This window comes from Panicum virgatum, chromosome 5N, assembly GCF_016808335.1.
Source record: "Panicum virgatum strain AP13 chromosome 5N, P.virgatum_v5, whole genome shotgun sequence".
Lineage (NCBI taxonomy): Eukaryota > Viridiplantae > Streptophyta > Magnoliopsida > Poales > Poaceae > Panicum > Panicum virgatum.
The window spans coordinates 43,916,319-43,937,994 of NC_053149.1; the positions used below are offsets into that span (position 1 = coordinate 43,916,319).

Sequence of the window (21,676 nt, forward strand, 5' to 3'; positions counted from 1 at the left end):
ATCTTTTATAGTAACGCCCTAAGGGCAGAAATTATTAGATATCATAAAGGTGTATTCTGTAGTCCGGTATGTGGATCGGTTCCAAATATATGGCTTTTTTCTTTTGTTTTAGGCAGCCAGTTTTTCAGGCATGTACTGCATGGTAACTACAAGACCTTTTGTTATATTTCTCACATATAAGGGCAGCATTGTTCAAGACATATTATGACTAGCTGGCGCTCCAGCAGTTGACTTGGCTGCTGCTGTTGCTTCATTTCTTTTTCTTAGAACAAGTTTGCTGCATTGATCTGGGCTCTTGCCGCCGCGGGAAGGTGAGCTCAAACGGCGACTAGCGCTGAAGCACTTTAACACTTTACGTCGAGGTGGGTACCAAAAGCTTGATGCGCTGGATAAGCAATGTCAAAATACATCGGTGAGACGCCACTACAATTAGCAGGTTTCAGACTATTTGAATTAAGTGCGCGAGGAGTCTCTTGTACCGGTTCTTAATTTTTACTAAATGACTTCTTTCATATTTTTCAAATATTTAATGCATAATTCTTTTTAGTAATTAAGATTTGAATTGAGTGGTGCAAGGAGCCGGCCAAAGGTTCTAGGGGGCCCAGGTCTGTTCAAGGCCTATGCAAAACTTCCTTCTGGCTTCTGGGCCCATAACCAATGACCTTCACGCCACTGGCCCGAAGCACCGGAGCAGTGAAGTTCACTCGTTCCCGCTGGACAAGATGTGCAGCCGCAGCAGCAGGTGATCCCATCGCCATCGGAGTCACGCGAGCGCGACGGCGCGGTGCAGCTTGAAGAGGCGGTGCGCCGCCGACACGAGTCACCCGGGCAAACGTGTCCACACCCGCAGGGTCGTCGCCAAAGCGAGACGCGCCCGCCTGCCCTCCGCTCCGCTGGCGCCGAAACATTTATTCCGTTCCGCCTCGAGGCGCGCAGGCGAGAGCACCGCACACCGCTTGCCCACCGCACCGAGAGAGACATCCCCATCCCATCCCACGGAGATGCGCCTCCCAGGCCGTGTCCGGCGCACTAGTAATTAACTGATTAATTTCCTCCTGCTAATCTAATCTCCCTATCCCTGAGGCGCTGCCCGTGCCCGCTGCCCGGGCCCTTCTTCATATACACCGCCAGCGCCGTGTGGCCGGGGCCAGTACACTCCACTGCAGCAAAGCCTCTGCTCTGCTCGCTCGCTAGCCATGGCGCCTCTCGCGGCGCTGCTCCTCCTCCTCCTGCTCGCCGCGTCCTCCAATGCCGCCGCGCTCGCCAAGCCCCTGGAGTACCACAGCTTCGCGGCCACCCCGCTCTCGCCCCACTCGTACACCGCCCCGGCCGCCGCCGCCGCCGACGAGGACGCCTTCGGCGGCAGCCTCGCCGCCGTCGCGGCGGGCGAGGAGGAGCCCGCGGTGCGCTTCCGCGTGGTCCACCGCGACGCGTTCGCGGTGAACGCCACCGCGGCCGAGCTGCTCAGGCACCGCCTGCGGCGGGACAGGCGGCGGGCCGCGCGGATCTCGAAGGCGGCCGCCGGCGGCGCGGCGGCCAACGGGACGCGGGCCGGCGGCGGCGGAGGGGTCGCGGCGCCCGTGGTGTCCGGGCTCGCGCAGGGGAGCGGCGAGTACTTCACCAAGATCGGCGTGGGCACGCCCGCCACGCCGGCGCTCATGGTGCTGGACACCGGCAGCGACGTGGTGTGGCTGCAGTGCGCCCCCTGCCGCCGGTGCTACGACCAGTCGGGCCCCGTCTTCGACCCGCGTCGCTCCAGCTCGTACGGCGCCGTCGGCTGCGCCGCGCCGCTGTGCCGCAGGCTCGACTCGGGCGGCTGCGACCTGCGCCGCCGGGCCTGCCTGTACCAGGTGGCCTACGGCGACGGGTCCGTGACGGCGGGCGACTTCGCCACCGAGACGCTCACCTTCGCGGGCGGCGCCCGCGTGGCGCGCGTGGCGCTCGGGTGCGGCCACGACAACGAGGGCCTGTTCGTGGCCGCCGCGGGGCTTCTGGGCCTGGGCCGCGGCAGCCTGTCGTTCCCGACCCAGATCTCCCGCCGCTACGGCCGGAGCTTCTCCTACTGCCTCGTCGACCGCACCTCGTCGTCGTCGTCGTCGTCTTCGGGCACAGGCAGCAGCCCGGGCTCCCGCTCCTCCACCGTCACCTTCGGGCCGGCCGCCGTGGCGCCCTCCGCGTCGGCGTCCTTCACCCCGATGGTCCGCAACCCGCGCATGGAGACGTTCTACTACGTGCAGCTGGTCGGCATCAGCGTGGGCGGCGCGCGCGTCCCGGGCGTCGCCGAGTCGGACCTTCGCCTGGACCCCTCCTCGGGCCACGGCGGCGTCATCGTGGACTCGGGCACCTCCGTCACCCGCCTCGCCCGGCCCGCCTACTCCGCGCTCCGCGACGCGTTCCGCGGCGCCGCGGCGGGGCTCCGGCTCGCCCCCGGCGGCTTCTCCCTCTTCGACACGTGCTACGACCTGGGCGGGCGCAAGGTGGTGAAGGTGCCCACGGTGTCGATGCACTTCGCGGGCGGCGCCGAGGCCGCCCTGCCCCCCGAGAACTACCTCATCCCCGTCGACTCGAGGGGCACCTTCTGCTTCGCCTTCGCCGGCACCGACGGCGGCGTGTCCATCATCGGCAACATCCAGCAGCAGGGGTTCCGCGTGGTGTTCGACGGCGACGGCCAGCGCGTCGGGTTCGCGCCCAAGGGCTGCTGAGCTGAGCAGCAGCGGTGGCGCGGTTAATTAATTAGCAGGTGATTAGCGGGTAAAAGAAGGGAGCCGCCTTGTTAGTCATAATTAACGGAGGGTGTCAGTGAGCGAGCTTTGGATGCTGTGAGAAAGGTCAAGAGCTGGGCCTTGTCTCTCTTGGCAGTGGGACTGTACCAGAAGTAGCTTTGGTGCGCGAGAGGATATCAGGATAAGGCGGTTGGCTGATGAAGGCTGTGAAAGGCCCTGTGAAAGTGTCTGGGTTAAAAAAAAAGGGTGTGCTTTGGCCCTCTACTTTCACTCTGTTCGCTTTAAAAGTGTTTTGAGCAGTTTGTTGGATTTGCGCTAGCGGTGGCGAACTGTGTCTGTGCGCTGTTAATGCGCTGTTAACGAGCAGAGAAACCACGAGCAATGCGAGCAGCAAGAGTGCAGATGCACAGCAAGTGCGGAAACAGGCACAGCTCGTCACTTGGGAGTTTTCTAACGGTCCAGTGCGGTGAGGCGAAGATATTTTTGTCAGTGGGGTGCAGCACGCAGCAGCCCTCGATGTGGGTCCGAATGAGCCTCGTCGTCCCTGTTCTCTCTCGTGGTCACGGCTCGAGTCCTCGCTCCGTGCACCGGCAGACAGCTCGAAACCCGGACGTCTTGCTCCACCGGCGGCGGAGGAAGAGGACGTTGGAGGCAGTGGCCCGTGGAGGGACGGGACGGGACGGGACGGAACGTTTGTGCTTTCTGCTTTGGCTTGGCTTTACCGTACTCCTCGGAGGCCGCGCCGCACAGGCTGCGGTTGTCGCTGTCCGGCCCGGGACCTGCCGCCTACCGACCCCGATTCCTCTACCACCCTATAGCTGAGGCTGCTGCTGGAGGGATGAACGCTGCTGGAGTGACGGAGTGACCGTGTGAGAAAAACATTATTAATTGACTGGTGAAAAAAATATTATTAACTGACTGGTAGTTGGAGACTGTGGTTGGAGTGGTGTGAGAGTTAAATAATATTCACCCCGTTCGGCTGGTGGACAGCCTCCAGCTTCTACAGTTTTTCCCTCTCGCACAACTCTAGCTCCAGTCTCCAGCCACCAGCCAGGCAACACTGTTTTTCTCTCACACAACTCCAGCTCTAGCCTCCAGCTCCAGCCTGCCGAACGGGGTGATTGACTGGCTGGAGGAGCAGCGCAGCGAATGGGCCTCCGGCGCAGCGCAACCGCCTGCTGCCCCGCAGGCCTGCACCGCTCTGTGCACGGGCATGCTGCGGCGCGGCGGGTCGCTCCTCTCCTCGGTTCTGTTTGGTTTCTTCAGTGTTTGGTTTCATCAGTAGCACAAATTTTAACCAATAATTAGAGATACTAAATAAAGATAACTTACAAAACTAACTTCACAATTCTTTTGCTACTTCACGAGACGAATCTAATGAGATCTTTGACCGCACGATTAGAGAATGGTACTGTAGCATCACTGTAACCAATCATTAATTAATTACCGATATTAGATTCGTCGTACAAAATTACACTCATCCGTGAAAAAAATTTACCAATAAATTTTATTTAGCGCTTCATGTATGAAAAAAATTATAGCGCGAGTAGCACGGAGCAAACAAAGAGGACCTCTCATGTCCTCCACACGGCACCACCGCGCGGCCGCGGGCCGCGGCGCCGCACCGGCCGGCACTGATTGCATGGTGTCGGGCGGTGATAAAAAAAAACAGAGAGAGAGTATGAACATTGTCGATGCCTCGATGGCACCTGCACCGCGCGATGGCATCTCGCGTGCGCCGCGCGCACATGACGAGGCACTCTCTGCCTAGGCGGAGCACCAACATGGCGGGGGCATCATTGTCCACTCCACTGCGCAGCAGGTAGAGCGGCCCGTGCAGGACGTCCTGCGAACGTACGTGGCGGGCGGCATTGACGGATGTCGCGCGGCGGGTCAACGCAGCGATCGAATGGCGCCAACGATGGACACATGAGGCCACATGAGGAGGGATCGCTCGACGCCGCGTCCTCGTGCCGTGGGAACGGCGTCGCGTCCAGCGGGAGCGGGCCATGTGGGGGCTGTGGGGTTGATGTTGTTGTCTCGCGTGCCACGGAAGTGAGGCAAAAGGGAAGGAAGGAAGCTTGCTTCTCCGTCCGGCGGTGTAGATTTTGTACTAGCTTGTCTAGTCTTCGTGTTCCCGACGACGACGGTGAGACGGCGACATCATCGGCGCACTGGTGGAATAAGTCCTTCTGGCCTCATTCTCGTCCTGTCGGCGTTCACTCCGGCGCCAAATGGAGGCTTGTGAAGGTGAGGTCTGCCGGATTTGGTGCTTCGGCATCAATTCTTGGCAGCTCATGTACAGGAGTCATGTCTTGTTCGACGTCTCGGCTGGTTCCAGTGGAGGCGATGACAAGTCAGTGCATCGGGTGCAAAGGGGAAGCTGGAGGGTCCGTGGTGTTGTGGAGCGTGGAGCTGCTTTGTCCCCGGCGGCAGCGGCAGCTCGTACTTCAGGAACGTTTGGGGGCGTGTCCCTGGCCGATGCGTGCTCAAGGTTGTTTCGATCCCGTTCCCTGGGACGGGTGGCTGTTGCGGCTCCTTTCGAAGCTTTCATGCGAAGTTGGTATTCCTGTTCTACGGTGAGCTCTGCTGTAGCGGTGGATTCCAGCGGCCGGCGATGTGGTCGACCATAGGAGCTTCTGCGTTGCTCTTTGTTTTTCTATCTTTCTCTAGGAGCTTCTGTGTCAGTAGGGTAGAACAGCTTTTCCTTCCGTATCCTGTGCCCTTGTATCCGTATCTGTATCGGGTCTTCTCTGTTTTCCTTACGTATTAATACAGATATGTTTTATCAAAAAAAAAAGGGGAGCGAGCGTGTTATTCTAATCTTAGTGTTCCTCGCCCTGCTCTCATCTTGTTTTTCTTCTAATATAAAGCTTCTTGTTTGGTTTGACGATCGGACCTGCTCATCCTATCCGCAAACCTAGTATCATACCGGGTAGAGTAGAGGTGGTATAAAGATTTAAAATTTGATTTAAATTATCCAAGAAACGGATCTTAAAAATGTCGGATTTTAAAAAAAAAATCGGACTTTAATTTTATATAATTTCAAGTTTGGATCGTGGAAAGACTACTAATGTCATGATCCATTACCATCCCTCTAATGGTTATTATCAATCAGCAGATCTACTCTTCTCTCTAGCGCATACTCTGCCACACTGCCACCTGCCGGAAACGCCTCGCCGACCAATGCATCTGCCGCGGAATCGCCGTCGTACACGCCCACGATGTCCTCTCCCACGACGAACTGGTTCCGAGTAATCTAGATTCTAGAGTGAAGTCCTTAGATGCTATTGAATTTTTCTTTCCAGTGATCTTCTCACTGCGATCATAATTCTTATATTCCTTTTATACTGACACTATTTATAAATTTTCTTCCGTCCCTTTCATTTCCATTAAAGTTTGCTAACACTGGAAGAGAACATGCATTCACGGATCCAATAACCGGGAATTACATGGATGTAGCAAGATAAAAAGAAAAACTTACTCCGCACCTAGACTCGAATCCAAGAAGTCAAGAACTCCTAGCTTCTTTATCACATAGAACATGTAACTTTGAATGTGATATCTTACTTCTAAACCAACCTGTGAAGGACTAGCTGGAGCCGTCAATCGGGATTAAAGCTCCCCCCACCCCCGCGCCCTATAGCCGTTGAATTCAGGATTAAACCCTTCATTGATCCCGAACCTAACGACGGCTAGAACTAATATGCAGGATCAATAATTTTATGATAACATTCTGTAAGTTATTACACTGACTGACACCTTGGACCCGCCGCAGCTCCTTCCGTCATCCTCTACCAGCCATGACTGGCTGCTCGGCCCGCGTTTGTCGTTTGTTAGGCGTCGAACTCGGATCGCTCCACTCCAAGGTAGCTCCGACCTGGAGGAACCGTTCTCCATCGTGTCCTCACGTGATACATCCGCCTCATCTGCTCCACTCCCCTCCGCTCATGCCGGCCACAGCCCCGTCCGCCACCGAACCACTCCTGCTTGCGCCGGCCGCAGACCCGCCCGCTGCTGCCCCTCCCCCACCGGCAGCTCAAGCTGCGGCAACTCGGCAAGCACGCACGAGGAACACGGACATTACTGGCACCTCGCCGGCCACCTACAGCTGCCATCCAGCACATGTTAAGAGCCAGCGCACGTACATCTTCAGTCATGACGGTAAAACTGGCATTTTACATGGCTTCCCTTTCCCGTCCGTTACTATTGTGACCGAAAATCTAACGAATGTTCATGAGTGGTGGTCCACTTTGGTCGAAACATATGAAGTTTCGCGTAGATGTCCGAAATCTTTAGTCATTCTTGTTTGGTGGAAAGTATGGAAGGAGCGCAATGCTCATATTTTCAACCGTACAAAAGTACTCCTGATAATGGATTGGGCCAAATCCAAATCCAATTGAATTTTGGCTCTTAGATTCAATTGGATTTGGACGTAGATGGATATGGACATCCATTAGGTAGCTAGAAAATAGGATTGGATTCTATTGGATAAAAATTTAGAGGATAATCCAAATCTGGTTGGATTCGAGGAAACCCTCGTCCCTGTCTTCTGTCTCCCTGCGCCATCTCTCCCGCCGCCGCCGCTACCTCTCGCAGTCTCGCCTGCCCTCGCCGCGGAGCACCTCCAGCCCCACGCCGTCTCCATGCCACCTCCAGCCACACAGGTGGCTAAAGTTTTGATTATCCCCTCCTGAATTGGCCAGCGTCCTGTCCGTCCCTAGGAAATTGATGCAGTAGCCTCTACAATTGATGAGTGGATTGAGCGGGATCGAGCGGCAAGCAAAGAGACGGTGGAGCAAGCAAAGGACCTGAGCAGCTCGATCTACAGAGCAGGCCTGTCCTTGGTGCGGCGCTGCGAGGTGCCACCGTAGATGTCGCCGCCGTGGGCGATGCAGCCAAGGATCCACTCGCTGCTGGCCTTAACGCGGGGGCGGGCCTCCTCGTCGAGCTCGATGGCGACACAAGACGCGTCCCTGGCGGCGGAGGGCTGCCGTTGGCCTGCGCCACCATCTGCTTCAACTCGTTCAGCCCGTTTCCCGCCATTGCTGCGACCTGCGATGTGGTGGTCAGGGACGACGGCGGCGAACGGAGGCGAGGCAGTGTCGCCGGCGAGCCGCGCGCGGAGGCAGTGCTGTGGAAAACAGAGGCGAGGCAGCGCGGCCTGGAAGCGGCAGTTGACGCGGGCTTGGAGGCGGTGAAGCCGGCGAGCCGCGGACGGAGGCCGGCGAGCGGAGACCAGTGCAGGCACGCCAGCCGCGGGCAGAGGCATCGCGGTCCAACAACGGCGGCCGCTGTGGGCGGCGCGAGCCGGCGAGCTGCGGGCAGGTGAGCTGGCGAGAAGGCTGTGAAGCTTCCTTGCCGGCGAGTTTGTGGTCGATGAGGGAAAGGCGTCCACCGTCCAGCATGGATGAGTAGCTGACTGTTTATGGCTTCCGTTTGAATTTTAGATTATATTGGATGTATTTGGATCAAGGGAAGTTGAATTGGACTGAATTGGATATTAGAAATTAACTGTTAGGATTTGACTAGATGGATGCTTAATTTTGTTGGACTTCAATTGGATTCCTCTCATTGGATTTTGGATATCAATCCAATCCTAGGAGCATACAGAAGCGCCCTTTTTCGTGGGGACCGCAAAAATGAATGATCTGTCACGTACGTACTCCAACCCCGACACAGAAAAGCACGAGCTCCGTGCCGGACTGCGAGTGCTGTCGTCGTCCCCACCCTCTCGAACGTTGCCCCCCCCCCACCCCCCCCCCCCCCCCCCCCCCCCCCCAAGCGTGTTTGTTCCAGTGTACGAGTTCGGAGGAAATCAGATTTCGATTCTGTGCCCACAACCTTGCATCGCGTTACCTGCCTGACCGGTGTAGGTGGACGCAGTAACCCAGTTGCGTTCGGCCTTTGAGATAAGCCGCCGAAGCACCGGGTCCTTTTTCTACTTCCTTCGCTCCTTATTAACCTTGACTTGAGATAGAGCCATACGCAGGGGGAGCTTCAGTGCTCCACGAGTCATACCGTACGAGGATCGAGAATGGGTGCTTTGTAAAGTCGATGACGATGAACGTACGTGCTCGAGGAGCTTCCAGGGCTAAAGTCCGTCCAAACATGTCCACGAATCCCCGGCTTTGTTCGCCATCTTTCCTAACAATTTCGAGGCACGCATCTTCACTCTCCTCCTTTTCGCTTTCCTTCTTTCGGCCCTCGCTTTGCTTTCCGGCTTACCTTTTCCTAATTCCTGGTAGACCAAGACACCAAGTGTTTAGTTATCTCGTCTTCCATTCAGACGGTAGGACACAGGAGAAGTGAAGATCATAGTGCGCACACCATTAAGGCGCCATTACATAGGTGGCAACGTATGCTTCTGGTGTGAAAACCGGTACAAACCACGATAAAAAAAATCGTCTAAATTAACTAAAAAAATCACACATGCAGATGATATGATGATACATAATTTTGTAAAATATTTTGTCCAAACTCGACTTTATTTATGAGATATAAAAATAACAAATTTCTAACAAATCATCTGACTGCTTTCTGGCTTGAAATTTGTTATTTTTATATCTTACAAACGAAGTCGAGTTTGGACAAGATATTTTACAAAGTTATGTATCATCATATCATCTACATGTATAATTTTTTTGATGAATTTAGATAATTTTTTTACCATAGTTTATATGAATTTTCACAGTAACCTGGTTTCGTAGCATACGTTGCCTACATAGGTAGGCCTAATCAAAACCAAACCAGCACACTTCATCCGTGCCGCGAGCGCGGAAGCAGGCCAGAACCGGTGATAAATTGTTGCTAGGCTGAATCAGCCCATTTTGCCAGAACCAGTAATTGGCCGAGGTCAAGACCAGTTACTACCTCCGGTTTTATATATATGTCGTTAGGACATCATCGTTAGCTCATTTTTAAACTAAACTTGCTGTCCTAACGTCATATATACAAAATCGGAGGTACTACTCCCTCCTTCCCCGTTTATAAGGCATGGTAGAACATGACACGGTCTTCTAAACAACACTTTAACCATTTATTTATCATATATTATATCACTTTTGATTATAAACTTATAATCATTGTAAACTATGTTTGATTATGAATCCAATCATATGAAATTTGCATTATAAAAATAAAAATTTAATAGTCAAATTATTGGTCAAAGATGAGAAGATTTGAATCTTGATATACGTGTATGCCTTATAAACGGGGAAGGAGGGAGTACTTGCTAAGCCCGCAAGGAAACCTTCTTTTCTTCTTCTTCTTCCAGACCGGGCCGGGCGCATCGCACGGCCCAGCGCGCAATCTGCGGCCCACGCGTGCGCGACCTCTCTCTCTCTCTCGTCAACTCGGCCCGCCTCTTCCCACTCCACTCCACCGAACCACCCGCGCGGCCGTTGCGTGGCGCGGCGCGCGCTCGGCTCGGCGCCCATGCGCATCCCGGCATGTCCTCCGCCGAGCTCGCCGCTCCGTCACCTGATCCCTCCTCCCTCGTCGCGCCCCCTGCTTTTCCCCCCGTCTCCCGCCGCTGCGCGCGCGCGCGACTCCCATCGTCCGCTGCGCTCCGATCAACCACGTACAGGGGGGCACTCCGATCCCCAGCGCTCGCGCATTTACTAGGACCACCGCTCGCCGGTGTGCGCTTCTGGGGCCTGCGCACGGCCGGCGTCCTCTCTCCTGACGCGACGCGGTTTGGCTCGCCACGAGCGCGCCGGAAGTAGGCAGGCGGTGCATGCATGAGCAGGAAGAGGAGAGAAGGAGGCGGCGGCGGAAGAGGCGCTGGGCCCGGGGGGGACCACCACGGCGGCGGCAGGGGGTCGGGGGCCGATGCCGTGTCCATGGACGGCGGCCTCCGCGAGGTGTCGGTCTCCGTCGTCTTCTCCGTCTGGTGCCTCCTCTTCCTCCTCCGCTCCCAGTTCCTCCACAGCCAGACCGACGGCCCCTCAGGTTCCTTGTCTCTCACCATGCCGATCGATCGATCCGCCTCTCGGGAATTGAAATTCTTCGCGGATCTGGTGGATCATCGCTCACGAGTCGATCCGATCGGTGGTGGACGCAGTTTTCTACGAGGAGCACGGCAGGCGCGACAGCTACTGCAAGGTGAGGCCGCTGGAGGCCTACGTGCTGCCGCACCATAACGACTCCTCCCCGACGTGCCAGCCCTCCTACTCGCCGCCGCAGGAAGCCGCGGCCCCGCCGCCACCGTCCAACGCCAGCAACGCGTCGTCGCCGTCGCCTGAGGCGGCCTTCGTGGGGCTCGACGAGTTCCGGAGCCGGATCATGCAGGGCAAGGCCGAGAACGACAACACCACCGGCCGGCCCACGGGCGGCGGCGCCGCGCACCGCCTGGAGCCCTGCGGCGCCGAGTACAACTACGCCGCGGCGTCCAAGGGCGCCAAGGTGCTCGCGCACAACAAGGAGGCCAAGGGCGCCGCCAACATCCTCGGCGGCGACAAGGACAAGTACCTGCGCAACCCGTGCTCCGCCGACGACAAGTTCGTCGTCATCGAGCTCTCGGAGGAGACGCTCGTGGACACCGTCGCGCTGGCCAACCTGGAGCACTACTCCTCCACCTTCAGGGACTTCGAGGTGTACGGCAGCATGAGCTACCCGACGGAGGCGTGGGAGCTGCTGGGGCGCTTCACCGCCGAGAACGCCAAGCACGCGCAGCGCTTCGCGCTGCCGGAGCCCAGGTGGACGCGCTACCTCCGCCTGCGCCTCGTCAGCCACTACGGCTCCGGGTTCTACTGCATCCTCAGCTACCTCGAGGTCTACGGCGTCGACGCCGTCGAGCGGATGCTCCAGGACTTCATCGCCGGCGCCGGCGCCGGCGCAGGACCCGAGGCCGACGCGTCCAAGGACCGCGCCTCCATCGACGCCGCCAGCCGGGACGCCCGCCGCAACGACTCCACCGCTCAGCAGGCGCGCCAGCAGGTCCCCGCCAAGCTGCCCGGCAACGGCGCCGGGCGGAACGACAGCGCCGCGGGCGACGCCAGGAACAACGGGTCCAGGACCGGCACCGCCAGTGACGCGAAGCTGCTGCCGCAGGGCAAAGAGGCGAAACCGCCGCAGGCGGCGGTGGCGGCGGCGGCGGCGGCGGGAAGGACCCACGGCGACGGCGTGCTGAAGATCCTGATGCAGAAGATGCGGTCGCTGGAGCTGGGCCTGTCGACGCTGGAGGAGTACACGAGGGAGCTGAACCAGCGGTACTGCGCCAAGCTGCCGGACCTGCAGAGCGGGCTCTCGCAGATGGCCGCGGCGCTCGAGAAGATGAAGGCCGACGTGCACGGGCTCGTCGAGTGGAAGGACGGCCTGGTACGCTGGCTGCAGTACAAGCCCTGGATCGTGTCGATACAAACCCTGACTGCTAGTGACTGACATGGCGATGTGCTTGCAAATTTGTTCAGGCCAAGGACCTGGACGAGCTCAAGAGCTGGAAGTCCAGCGTCGCCAGCAAGCTGGACGACCTGATCAGGGAGAACGAGGCCATGAGGCGAGTGCCATGGAGATCAGGCGAGTGTTCATCTGATCTTCACGGGTGTGGTGTATTGATTGGGATTCTGCTGCGGGGGGTGCAGGTGGAGCTTGGAGGAGATGCGGGGCGTGCAGGAGACGCTGCAGAACAAGGAGCTGGCGGTGCTGTCCATCAGCCTCTTCTTCGCGTGCCTGGCGCTCTTCAAGCTGGCGTGCGACCGCGTGCTCTGCCTCTTAGCCGGCAAGGGAAAGGAGGAGCCGGAGGTGGAGAGGGTGTGTGGGAGGAGCAGCAGGGCGTGGATGCTCGTGCTCGCCAGCAGCAGCTTCACCACCCTTATCGTCCTGCTCTACAACTGAAAACAGCTTATGGGTTGCTAGGTTCTTCAGCGTGTTCCTGTCCTAGTAGCTCGTTAACTCAGCTAAATCTCTCAAGTAGATGGCTCATTGGGTAGTGTATGTACTCACTATATAGAATAAAGCGGGAACTAAGAACACAGGTTCCTCTTTCATTGTAAAACAACCTCGAATATAAGTGTTCTAAAATAATACTCCGAAAGCCCAAAGACAAACGAAACAATATTGCTTCAATGATTTTTTTTCTCACGCAATGAGCACAACGAAGCCAAATAAACTGCAACTTTGGTAACAATCAACCAATAATGTTTTTTCTCAAAATAATGACACGGAAAACTAGACATGCAACAATCATCCAGTTAACATTCATATGCAATGCAAAAGACATTCATTTGAGGCAGACAGAAAGACACAAAAGAGTCAGCTTGCAAGGTACTGCATCAGATGGAATTGACAAAGAATTACAGAGCACCAAAATGGACAATTGAGCGAGCAAATTATTGAGGCAATGTTGCAACGATGTGCCCGTCCTTGCTGGCATCCAGCACTAGAGAAACTCTTTTTAAGAAACAAAATTGTGAACGAAGGCAGGTATCATCGTCGTTTCGACAAGCATCAGCTAAAAGTATAGATTGTAAAGCAGGTCCTAACCAGGAGAAATCATCTAGACCTTATATCCGGTTAAGGTGAACCCTCTGCCAACAATCTCGCCTACGCAGAACCATGCATAAAGCTCGACTCCAAATAAAGTCGCAATCCCAAGGTCCTCAACCTTGAGTTCCTTTCTGTTCTTCCATACCTGCTTGACACCATCAAGCTCCTTCCAGAATGCTTCATAGCGGCCTGGTAGACTGAATAAACACGCCAATGGTTAGAAACCATCAAAAGCAAACTCATAGCTATTACAAGTTACAAAGACATATTTGCATATAACAAGGGACAGACAACGGTATGCTTATGCTTTCAAGTTTTAACAAGCCATTGGTATTTAGATTTAGACAGACAATTGGGTAAATTGCTGCTCCCTTATGCTTTTAAGTTTAAACAAGCCATTTGTATTTGTTATGGTCAATCTCAAAATTCAGAAAACTTCCAGGTTATTTATTAGTGCCAGGAAAGAAAATTATTAGCCTTATGTTAATAAACATTTCCATTCTTATGCTACTTGGATTATCTAACATGACTTGAAAATTGCAGTGAAGTGTATGTCTCCAAACAATGTACTTGGTAATCAAACATAGTGTTCAAGTGGCGCTTCGCTTGTTTAAAACTTGTGCTCAGCTGACTAGCTATGCAAAACATATAATCAAGATGCACATTAGCAAGATAGCAGAGGGTAAACAAAATAGCAGATTCAGGAATCAGATACACCTGCATGATGCAACCAGAAATCTTTAGACACTCCGCTCAAAGCAGCTTGTGCCAGCATCCAACACCAAACAAAAAAAAGGCATAAGCTTAGCTAGAAATATACATGTATATAGGGTTTCCTCTGTCAGTCATAACGCACATCTAAACTAAACAAAAATTCTATCACATTTCCCAATAACCAATCAAGTTACTACTTATTTCTACTGCTGCATTTTTATAAAGTTGGATCCAAAACCTTTTCAGATATGCATAATTTTGGGTCACAAGAATATTTATAAAGATCCATTCCATGAATCATACAACAAATTCTTCATGCTATCCCATGCTACATCAACTCCACAAGAGACTATCACTCTACACCAGAGCACTGAATGGTCAAACTTTGGTTTCACCTAGCAGTTGCTCGCTGTGTTCTATCCGTATTTATCAATACAAGATGGATCCATCGAAATGCAGAAAAATTATATGAATACATAGTTACAGACATTGATAATCGAGCATAAGAGCATTGTTCTGTAGGTTCCTTCTGCTATAAAGATCCAAAATTGTATTTAACCCACTAGAACAAAATTAACGGAATTCGCAGGAATAATCTTGAAGGGCAACATGGAAACCATTGCATAAAATGTCTACAACCATGCATATATGCTACAATACAGACATTGTTTATAAATGAGAGCTTTACACATTACCTAGATGCTACAAGCCGCATGATTAAGTCATATTAAGTGTGAAGCCATAAACAGTGAAGCCATCAAGAAAACTAGGAGGATAAGCCAAGCATTGGCCCTCAAAAATGAAGAACATAAATATTCTATATTACCTACAAAATCTCAGTTACACTCCCACTAAGAATCTTAATCCACTCACAGAATTTCACACACAAAGCCTAGGTGCAACCATTGCTGGTACGGACCGCAACCAGGTCTCATCATAACAGGTGATTTGGGCAGTAGCTAATTGCAGGGAGAAAATATTAACCACACTGCATCACACCCATCGAACAATCAGTCCGAACAAAGCGCCTTACTATTTACTACGCGCACGAATAGATCATGTGACACTACAACACAACTGAACCCAATTGCCCAATCGGAACGGTAGACCACAACGGAGAGGCAGGCGTAATTCACCTTGCGAGGCGGGTGTAGAAGAGCTGCTTGGAGAGCTCCTGGCACTTCTCGACGGTCGGGGGCTGCACGACGTACTGCTTGTTCTTCTCCATGACCTCCTTGTAGTAGGCGCAGCCGTGCTTCGAGGCGAGCTCCGCCGCACGCGCCGCCTGCGCACGCAGCTGCGCCAGCCTCGCCGCCATCGCCGCCGGTCCTAAACCCTATGGCACCACGCGCGAGGAGAGAGAACCGGGTCAAATCGAAAAGAAGCAGATCTGGGCGTGCGGAGTGGCAAGGCTTCGGATCTGGGAGGAGGTTAGGGTTTAGGATGGAGGACGGGGAGCTCACCTTGGTTAAGCGCCGGGGAGAGCTGCGGATGCGAGGAGATCGAGGAGGAGGACGGCGGGCGAGATGGGGAGGGGAAAACGGTGGCGGACGGCGGGTGGGTGGTCGAGGCCTCGAGAGGTCGAGGGTAGTATGGTCACTTCATATTGTAGTTTCGGTTCAGAAATTAGGGATCCGTTTCTAGGTAGTGCAGGCTTATACATGTTAAAAGTATTTTACATGAATCTAGAAAAAATAAAATAAGCTACATTTTGGAACGAAGGAAATAGATTTTTGGGATGATGTGTAGGTACCTTCGAAAAACCTAATTTAATAGTAATATCTTTAGTAAATTCATACTAGTAGGATTTATATCCAAAGTACAATACATTTTGGCGGATTCAATGAACAATTACAATTTAAGTTAAGTTTGGAAAAATAAGTATTTTGTCAAGAAAATAAGCAAAATAAATAGCACCTATTAATAGCCATATCAAACATCATCCAAATGCATAAAACTACCAAATTCCGGTGGGCTTAATCTTGCATAAGCTCCAACCATCTCAGAACCGAGAGCGTGGCAATTCAAATAGTAGATCACTGATCCCTTTAGGGATTGTAAAACTTTCCCCACGTGATGCAAGATCAACCACTATATCTTACTCTCACTATCATAAAATAAATGTAGTTTAAGGATTCAAAATTTGTTTTAAAATAAGTGTAGTTCTCATTTTCCAATACAACTCTATCTGTATCTCTATCCTCCTCTACCCAGGGGCGGATACAGGAGAGGGGCTAGGGGGGCTCAAGCCCCCCCTAAGCTCCCCTAATTACACATAAAACACTGTAGCAAGACTTCCAAATCACCATTAAATCTTCACACAAATCAACATCTCTATTGTTTCAGCCCCCCCTTGCCTCCAATCCTGCATCCGCCACTGTCTCTACCCCTCTTTGTTCCATGTGCACTCTCTACATTTTTTTACCCCTCTTTAATTTCTATGCCCAACTCCTAAAGGCATGTACAACGGCATTTATTAAGCCGTCTGTATCTGGTTTTTTCCAATTAGCGAGGGACATTAACTCAGCAGACGAGTGTTGTCATCACCTCGCCAGACACCGGTGCGGGCTCGTGGCCCGAGCTTAAATCGACGTCTCACGCCTGTTGTACGACATGGCGGCCACTCGGCGACGGCGATATGGATCCGGTGCTCCCCGAGTTGATTTTGGGGGCCACAAGGCGGGAATCCATTGAGACTAGAAAGGCTGGCGCGGCGTTGCCGCGCCATGACTTGTAGACTAGTGATTGTTACAAAGACTGAAGATATTTGTATGGAATTTTGGACTATGGGTTAAATACTAAAAACTTTAGGGTCTTTTAAGTAAAAATGCAGGGACCGTGGGTTTATTATCACAATGTTGGGGGACTTTCTGTAAAATTTTGGATTGTCGGTAGATTTACAAAAATTTTAAGGTCTATCTTGTAAATTTTTATAGACTGTGGGTTAATTTCTATAAAGCTCAAGGACTTTTTTTATATAAAATCTACATTAAATCCGACGGGCCAGATCTTACATCAGGCCGATCGGACAGCCCATGATTTGCTACTGATGTGGCTCAATGGGGGAGCAAAAATTTCCCCCCATTTATGTCTTGTGTAAAGATAAAGATTTTTTTTTTTTGTAAAAAGGGTGATACCGCATGTAGCCAGTGGACTGGCCATTTGAGTTGTAGATGTGTTATGTTTCGTTGCACTTGTTTTTTTAGGCATCTACGTATTCCCATGCATGGGTCGTTTAAACGTGTGTCACAGGCTGTCGCACTTTCGGCCGATCAGGGTCACCATGACATGGCTTGTGTGTTGTCATGTTATTTCAATCAATGGATATTTATTTCTTGCGTGGATTACTATTTGTCCTTCAGCGAATGCACAGGTTTTTTACTGCGTGCAGTTGTCATATATCGTTCCTATTGTTGCGCTTGTTATATATTTTGGGCAGCTCTATTATCATGAAGCCATTATTTAAGTAAATTTTTTAGAATAAAAATGTAGCTATGGTATTTTTACCTAAATTTATTATGGAAAAAGAAATCTATGGCAGATCTTTATTTCACTAATTATATATATAATTAGTTATACTTCAAGATTATAAAGGAATGTAGCAATATATATAATATCAGAAGGAGAGTAGTGGCCGGGCTGCTGGGATTTGAGTCACATGGGTCCCATGGTGGCAAATTTATCTTATCTCATAATGGGCCGTGCAGGTGGGTCAGTTGAGCAGGGCACGGCAGGCAAGCACCTTTCGCGAAGCTTCGCAATCACACCGGCCTTATCTCCTCGACCAAGGAGCTCAGCATCGGCCGTCTTTTCCTCACGGGCAGTGAGTAGCCTTCGGCCCGGCGGAGCTGCTGGCGGCGGCACCAAGCTCCGCGCGAGGCGGCCTCCGGCGGTGGCAGGGGTTGGACCTCGCGCGAGCTGAATCCAACTGCCCGCAGGGCGACGGCGGCTCCGGCGCGGCGAGGCAGCTGAGGCCATCCCGGCGACCGGGCGGGTGGAGGCATGTGCGGCCGGCGCGGGCAGGAGGGCACACCGCTCCGGTGGCACTGCACAGGCGGTCGGCGGAGGTGAGACCGGAGCGCAGCCACCAAGGTATGACCAGCGGTGTGCAGGCTCGGCCATGGTGTTTCGGCGAAGGTCCGACTGGGCAATGGCCTGATGAGCACGGATGTGGCCAATGTCCGGTGGGAGGACTGCATGGAGGAAGATATGGCCGATGATCTGCGCGCAGCACGACGACGGAGCCAACGGGGAAGGCGGAGGGACCATAGGATGGAAATCGGACGGCGTTCATTTACTGTAGACGTGGCTCAATCAGGGGCCAAAAAACACCCCCTTTTAGGTCTTTTAAAGATGGCTGAAAGTGCATCTAGGTTCATAATGCATTTTGGTAAATTGAATGACAAACATGATTAAAAGACTAACGCTTTATTTGAGATATCATGAGCAGAGACTTGTTTGTATATTATTTATGCATTGACTCATGTGAAAAAGAATCAAATAAAAGAGAAGCTTATTGTTGAAAGTCAAGCATATTGTGAAGGAAAGCAAGAGACAAATATTCATGAAATATTATCAAATGGTCTCTATTTATGGCTTGGCACATTTGAAGTACAAATTATTGAAAGCATTATTGCAAGACTTTATTGTTTAATAAAAAAAGAGATACACTTGTGAGCTAGATATATTGATCTTATTTATGGAAGCTTGCAATGCGTGAAATATGGATATCAATCATGATTACAACGCAAGACAAAGAAATGAAGATATGAGAATGGTATATGGAATTCATTGTTGGTGTGCAAAGCTTAACTCAACATAGGAAGGGTAAGTGATGAAGAAACCAACCGAAATGACTAGTGCGAGGGACTAAACAAGTTTTGGTGGAGCGACGGCTCACTATGTGTGCGAATTGCTAAGGTGAAGTGCTAGTATCCGTGGGGTGTTTGAAGAATCATATCCAAGCCTTGTTGTGAGAAGCAATGCAATGCATCAAATATATTATTGGAGTAACTTGAGGATCCAAGGATAGATTTGCAAAGGTATTGGAACTCTAAGTCACTAGCTCAAGTATGGATTTGCTCAAAAGAGAAGATTGTGCAATGTTGGAATCCCAAGTTCGAGAAAATCAAAGTATGGCAAAGATGAAGTGATTCAAGACTCAAGTGGATGAAATGTGTTTTAAATTTAATCTTGAGTATAGGTATGCCGTACTATCAAGAGGGATGCAACATTGATTATTTGACTCGGTCAAAAGTGCTCATAGATAATCCATGAGAGGATCCTGAGAGAAAACCTCTGAAAGCTAACATAGAAATACTTGAATGATCAAGTCTTGTCTTGATGGATCAAGTAGGGTCTTATAAACAGGGGGTTGGAGTTCTCTGACCGGTCCAGGGTCCAACGGCTAGTTTTATTTGAACAGACCGGTCTAGGGACCGGTCTGACCGGTATGTACTGACAGAGCAACGGCTAGTTTTTGGGAGTGGGGATTTATACCCCTCAGCCCTCTTCTTTGAGGGCGGCTGGTTCTTGGCATTCTCCTAAGCTTCCTTGAGGCATTTTCTTGACCAGCTAGCTCTCACCAACACTCTTTGTGAGTTGTGCTAACTAGATTACATATCATTGGATTGGGTTGAGAGATTGAGTGTGTGTGAGCAAAGTGACCATTGTGAGAGCTGCATTTCGAGCAGCTAAGAGCAACCATAGCTTGAGCACTCTTGATTCCGTCAAAGATTCATCTTTGCATTTGTTACTCTTGGAGGTGAGCCTCCTAGACGGCTAGGTGTCGCCGGCTAGCTCCCGACGGTGTGGTGAGCAGCGGCAAGTTTGTGCGGGCGTGATCTTGCCCCCTTGGTGGAAAGGATCAAGATAGTGGAAAAAGGATGAGTAGTTGAAAAAGACCCAACTCAAGGGAACGAGTTGCAAGAGACTGAAGCCCAACGAGTTCCTCAACGGAGACATAGGATTCACGTTGGTGAATCTGAACTTCGGGAAACAAATCTTTGTGTCTCCTTTGTGGTTTGCCTCACTACTCTTTTCTCTAGCTATTACTTTGTGCTTCCGCTTTGATCTACTTGATGGTGTTGTTTTTATGTGTGCAGGAACTAGAAATATACTTGATATCATCTACAAAGACACTACACCAAGTTACATTTGTGCTAGAGTCAAAGAGGGGAGAAACTCTAATTTTGGGGCAGGTTCTGTCTAGGACCGGTCTGACCGGTATACACAACCGGTCTGACCGGTATACACAACCGGTCTGACCGGTTGCCTGTTTTTGTTCTGTGGTTGTCTTTGACCGGTCTGACCGATCTGTGTACTTGTAGCAGCACCGCCTAAATTAAACCGGCTTAAATGCACTAACCATCATTTTAATACTCAATCAATTTACTGTGCACTTAAAACGGTGTAATCTGACAAGCTGTCGGGTAAATCCCGATTAAACTACTGTACTCCATGATCACAATTGCACTAGTAGACTAGACCCATACGAAGACGAGCACAGGTGATAAAAACATACAGAAAACCTCAAATTAATTTACAACACTGATCTTGCATAAAAGCTTTAAATACAAACTACAGAGTTCAAATACACAGCGGAAGTTTAAAACCGAGTTCGAAATACAATACGTAACTACGAATGACGATACAAGGTGAGCTCCACATCCTGCCCACCGATGTGATGCCAACCTGCCCGATCTTCACGGGGAAGACGGGGCCCACTCGACGGTCCAACCCGGAGGAAGCAGTTGTCCAATCCAGGACGCACAGACCTCCTCGAAGTCAGCGGGAACACAACCTGCCTAGAAGGGTTACAACAACAACCCTGAGTATACTAATACTCAGCAAGGCTTACCCGGCTCTGGGTATACTTAGCCCATTACCTAGACATGCAAAGTTTTTTGGCTCTGGAGTTCTTTTGCTGAAAGGCTGCTAACAGTGAATCCTTACTTTCACTATTTTAGCTCCATTTATTATAGCGAGTATTAACTAAATTCGCTTAAGTATCTAGAGTACACATGGTGGATCAGATTATCCTTCAGTAACTCACATACCAACCTTTTCCATTCCGTTCTCAATCCACTTTCTTACTACGATGTGACACATTGACCAAGGCTCTCATATCCGCGAGTCACGGCGAATCGATCCAATTTAACCTTGCAAGCTGGACCTAACTCACACGACACGTGCAACCCCGTCGGGCTACACATGTCAACTGTTCCTATCATCACCCCGACGTCTGAATCACGCCTGCCAAAACCCGGGTGAGGAGCCCCACACGGCGAACACCCAGTGGACCCGAGGGCGACTACAACACCCGCCATCATCCCACTCCCAGAGTAGCAAGTCGTGATTCAAAGTATCTTTGCGATTCAAGTAATGAGCTTACCGGTTTCGACTACCTCCAACTCCCGGCATGTGGTTAGTACTGTTTAATCCTTGATCAACAATGCCAACAACGGTACGGTCCTCAAACGACACAGGCGGAGATTTCTTTTCATCCATTCCATATCCATAATCCAACTCATTCCTGTCTGGTCTCCATTTCTCTTTTCCTCCTTGATTTAATCTCAAGCAACTTTGCCATTAGAACAAGGACCTATAACACGCGAGTGACAAGAATCACTCGACTTCTACCGAAACCTAGTTAAGCATTGCAGTACTAACGACCTGCACACTAGTAGAGACTCATAGGTACCTATGGAAAATATGCATACTAGGGTTTCATACAACTCCTATAAATGTAA

At 51.6% G+C, this 21,676-nt stretch overlaps 3 protein-coding genes across 4 annotated transcripts; 2 read left to right on the forward strand and 1 right to left on the reverse strand.

Moving 5' to 3' along the window:
* The first annotated feature begins 921 nt into the window (after positions 1–921).
* On the forward strand, positions 922–3,034 carry LOC120675887 (aspartyl protease family protein 2-like). The gene has a single exon (XM_039957097.1). It carries the CDS (start codon positions 1,197–1,199, stop codon positions 2,700–2,702), a length of 1,506 nt encoding a protein of 501 aa, XP_039813031.1. The 5' UTR covers positions 922–1,196; the 3' UTR covers positions 2,703–3,034.
* Positions 3,035–10,258: 7,224 nt separating this feature from the next.
* Positions 10,259–12,790, forward strand: LOC120675607 (SUN domain-containing protein 5-like). 2 transcript variants are annotated; one of them, XM_039956808.1, is made up of 4 exons: positions 10,259–10,676; positions 10,789–12,044; positions 12,137–12,222; positions 12,308–12,680. In XM_039956808.1, the coding sequence occupies exons 1-4, from the start codon at positions 10,466–10,468 to the stop codon at positions 12,558–12,560; spliced, it is 1,806 nt and encodes a 601-aa protein (XP_039812742.1). In that variant the 5' UTR covers positions 10,259–10,465; the 3' UTR covers positions 12,561–12,680. The 2 variants fall into 2 exon arrangements, with proteins under 2 accessions (XP_039812742.1, XP_039812741.1); XM_039956807.1 differs by having other exon boundaries at positions 12,137–12,790.
* Positions 12,791–12,961: 171 nt separating this feature from the next.
* Positions 12,962–15,537, reverse strand: LOC120675609. The gene is made up of 3 exons (XM_039956809.1): positions 15,389–15,537; positions 15,062–15,261; positions 12,962–13,408 (listed from the first exon to the last, which is right to left on the reverse strand). Exons 2-3 carry the CDS (start codon positions 15,241–15,243, stop codon positions 13,222–13,224), a joined length of 369 nt encoding a protein of 122 aa, XP_039812743.1. The 5' UTR covers positions 15,244–15,261; positions 15,389–15,537; the 3' UTR covers positions 12,962–13,221.
* Positions 15,538–21,676: the final 6,139 nt, after the last annotated feature.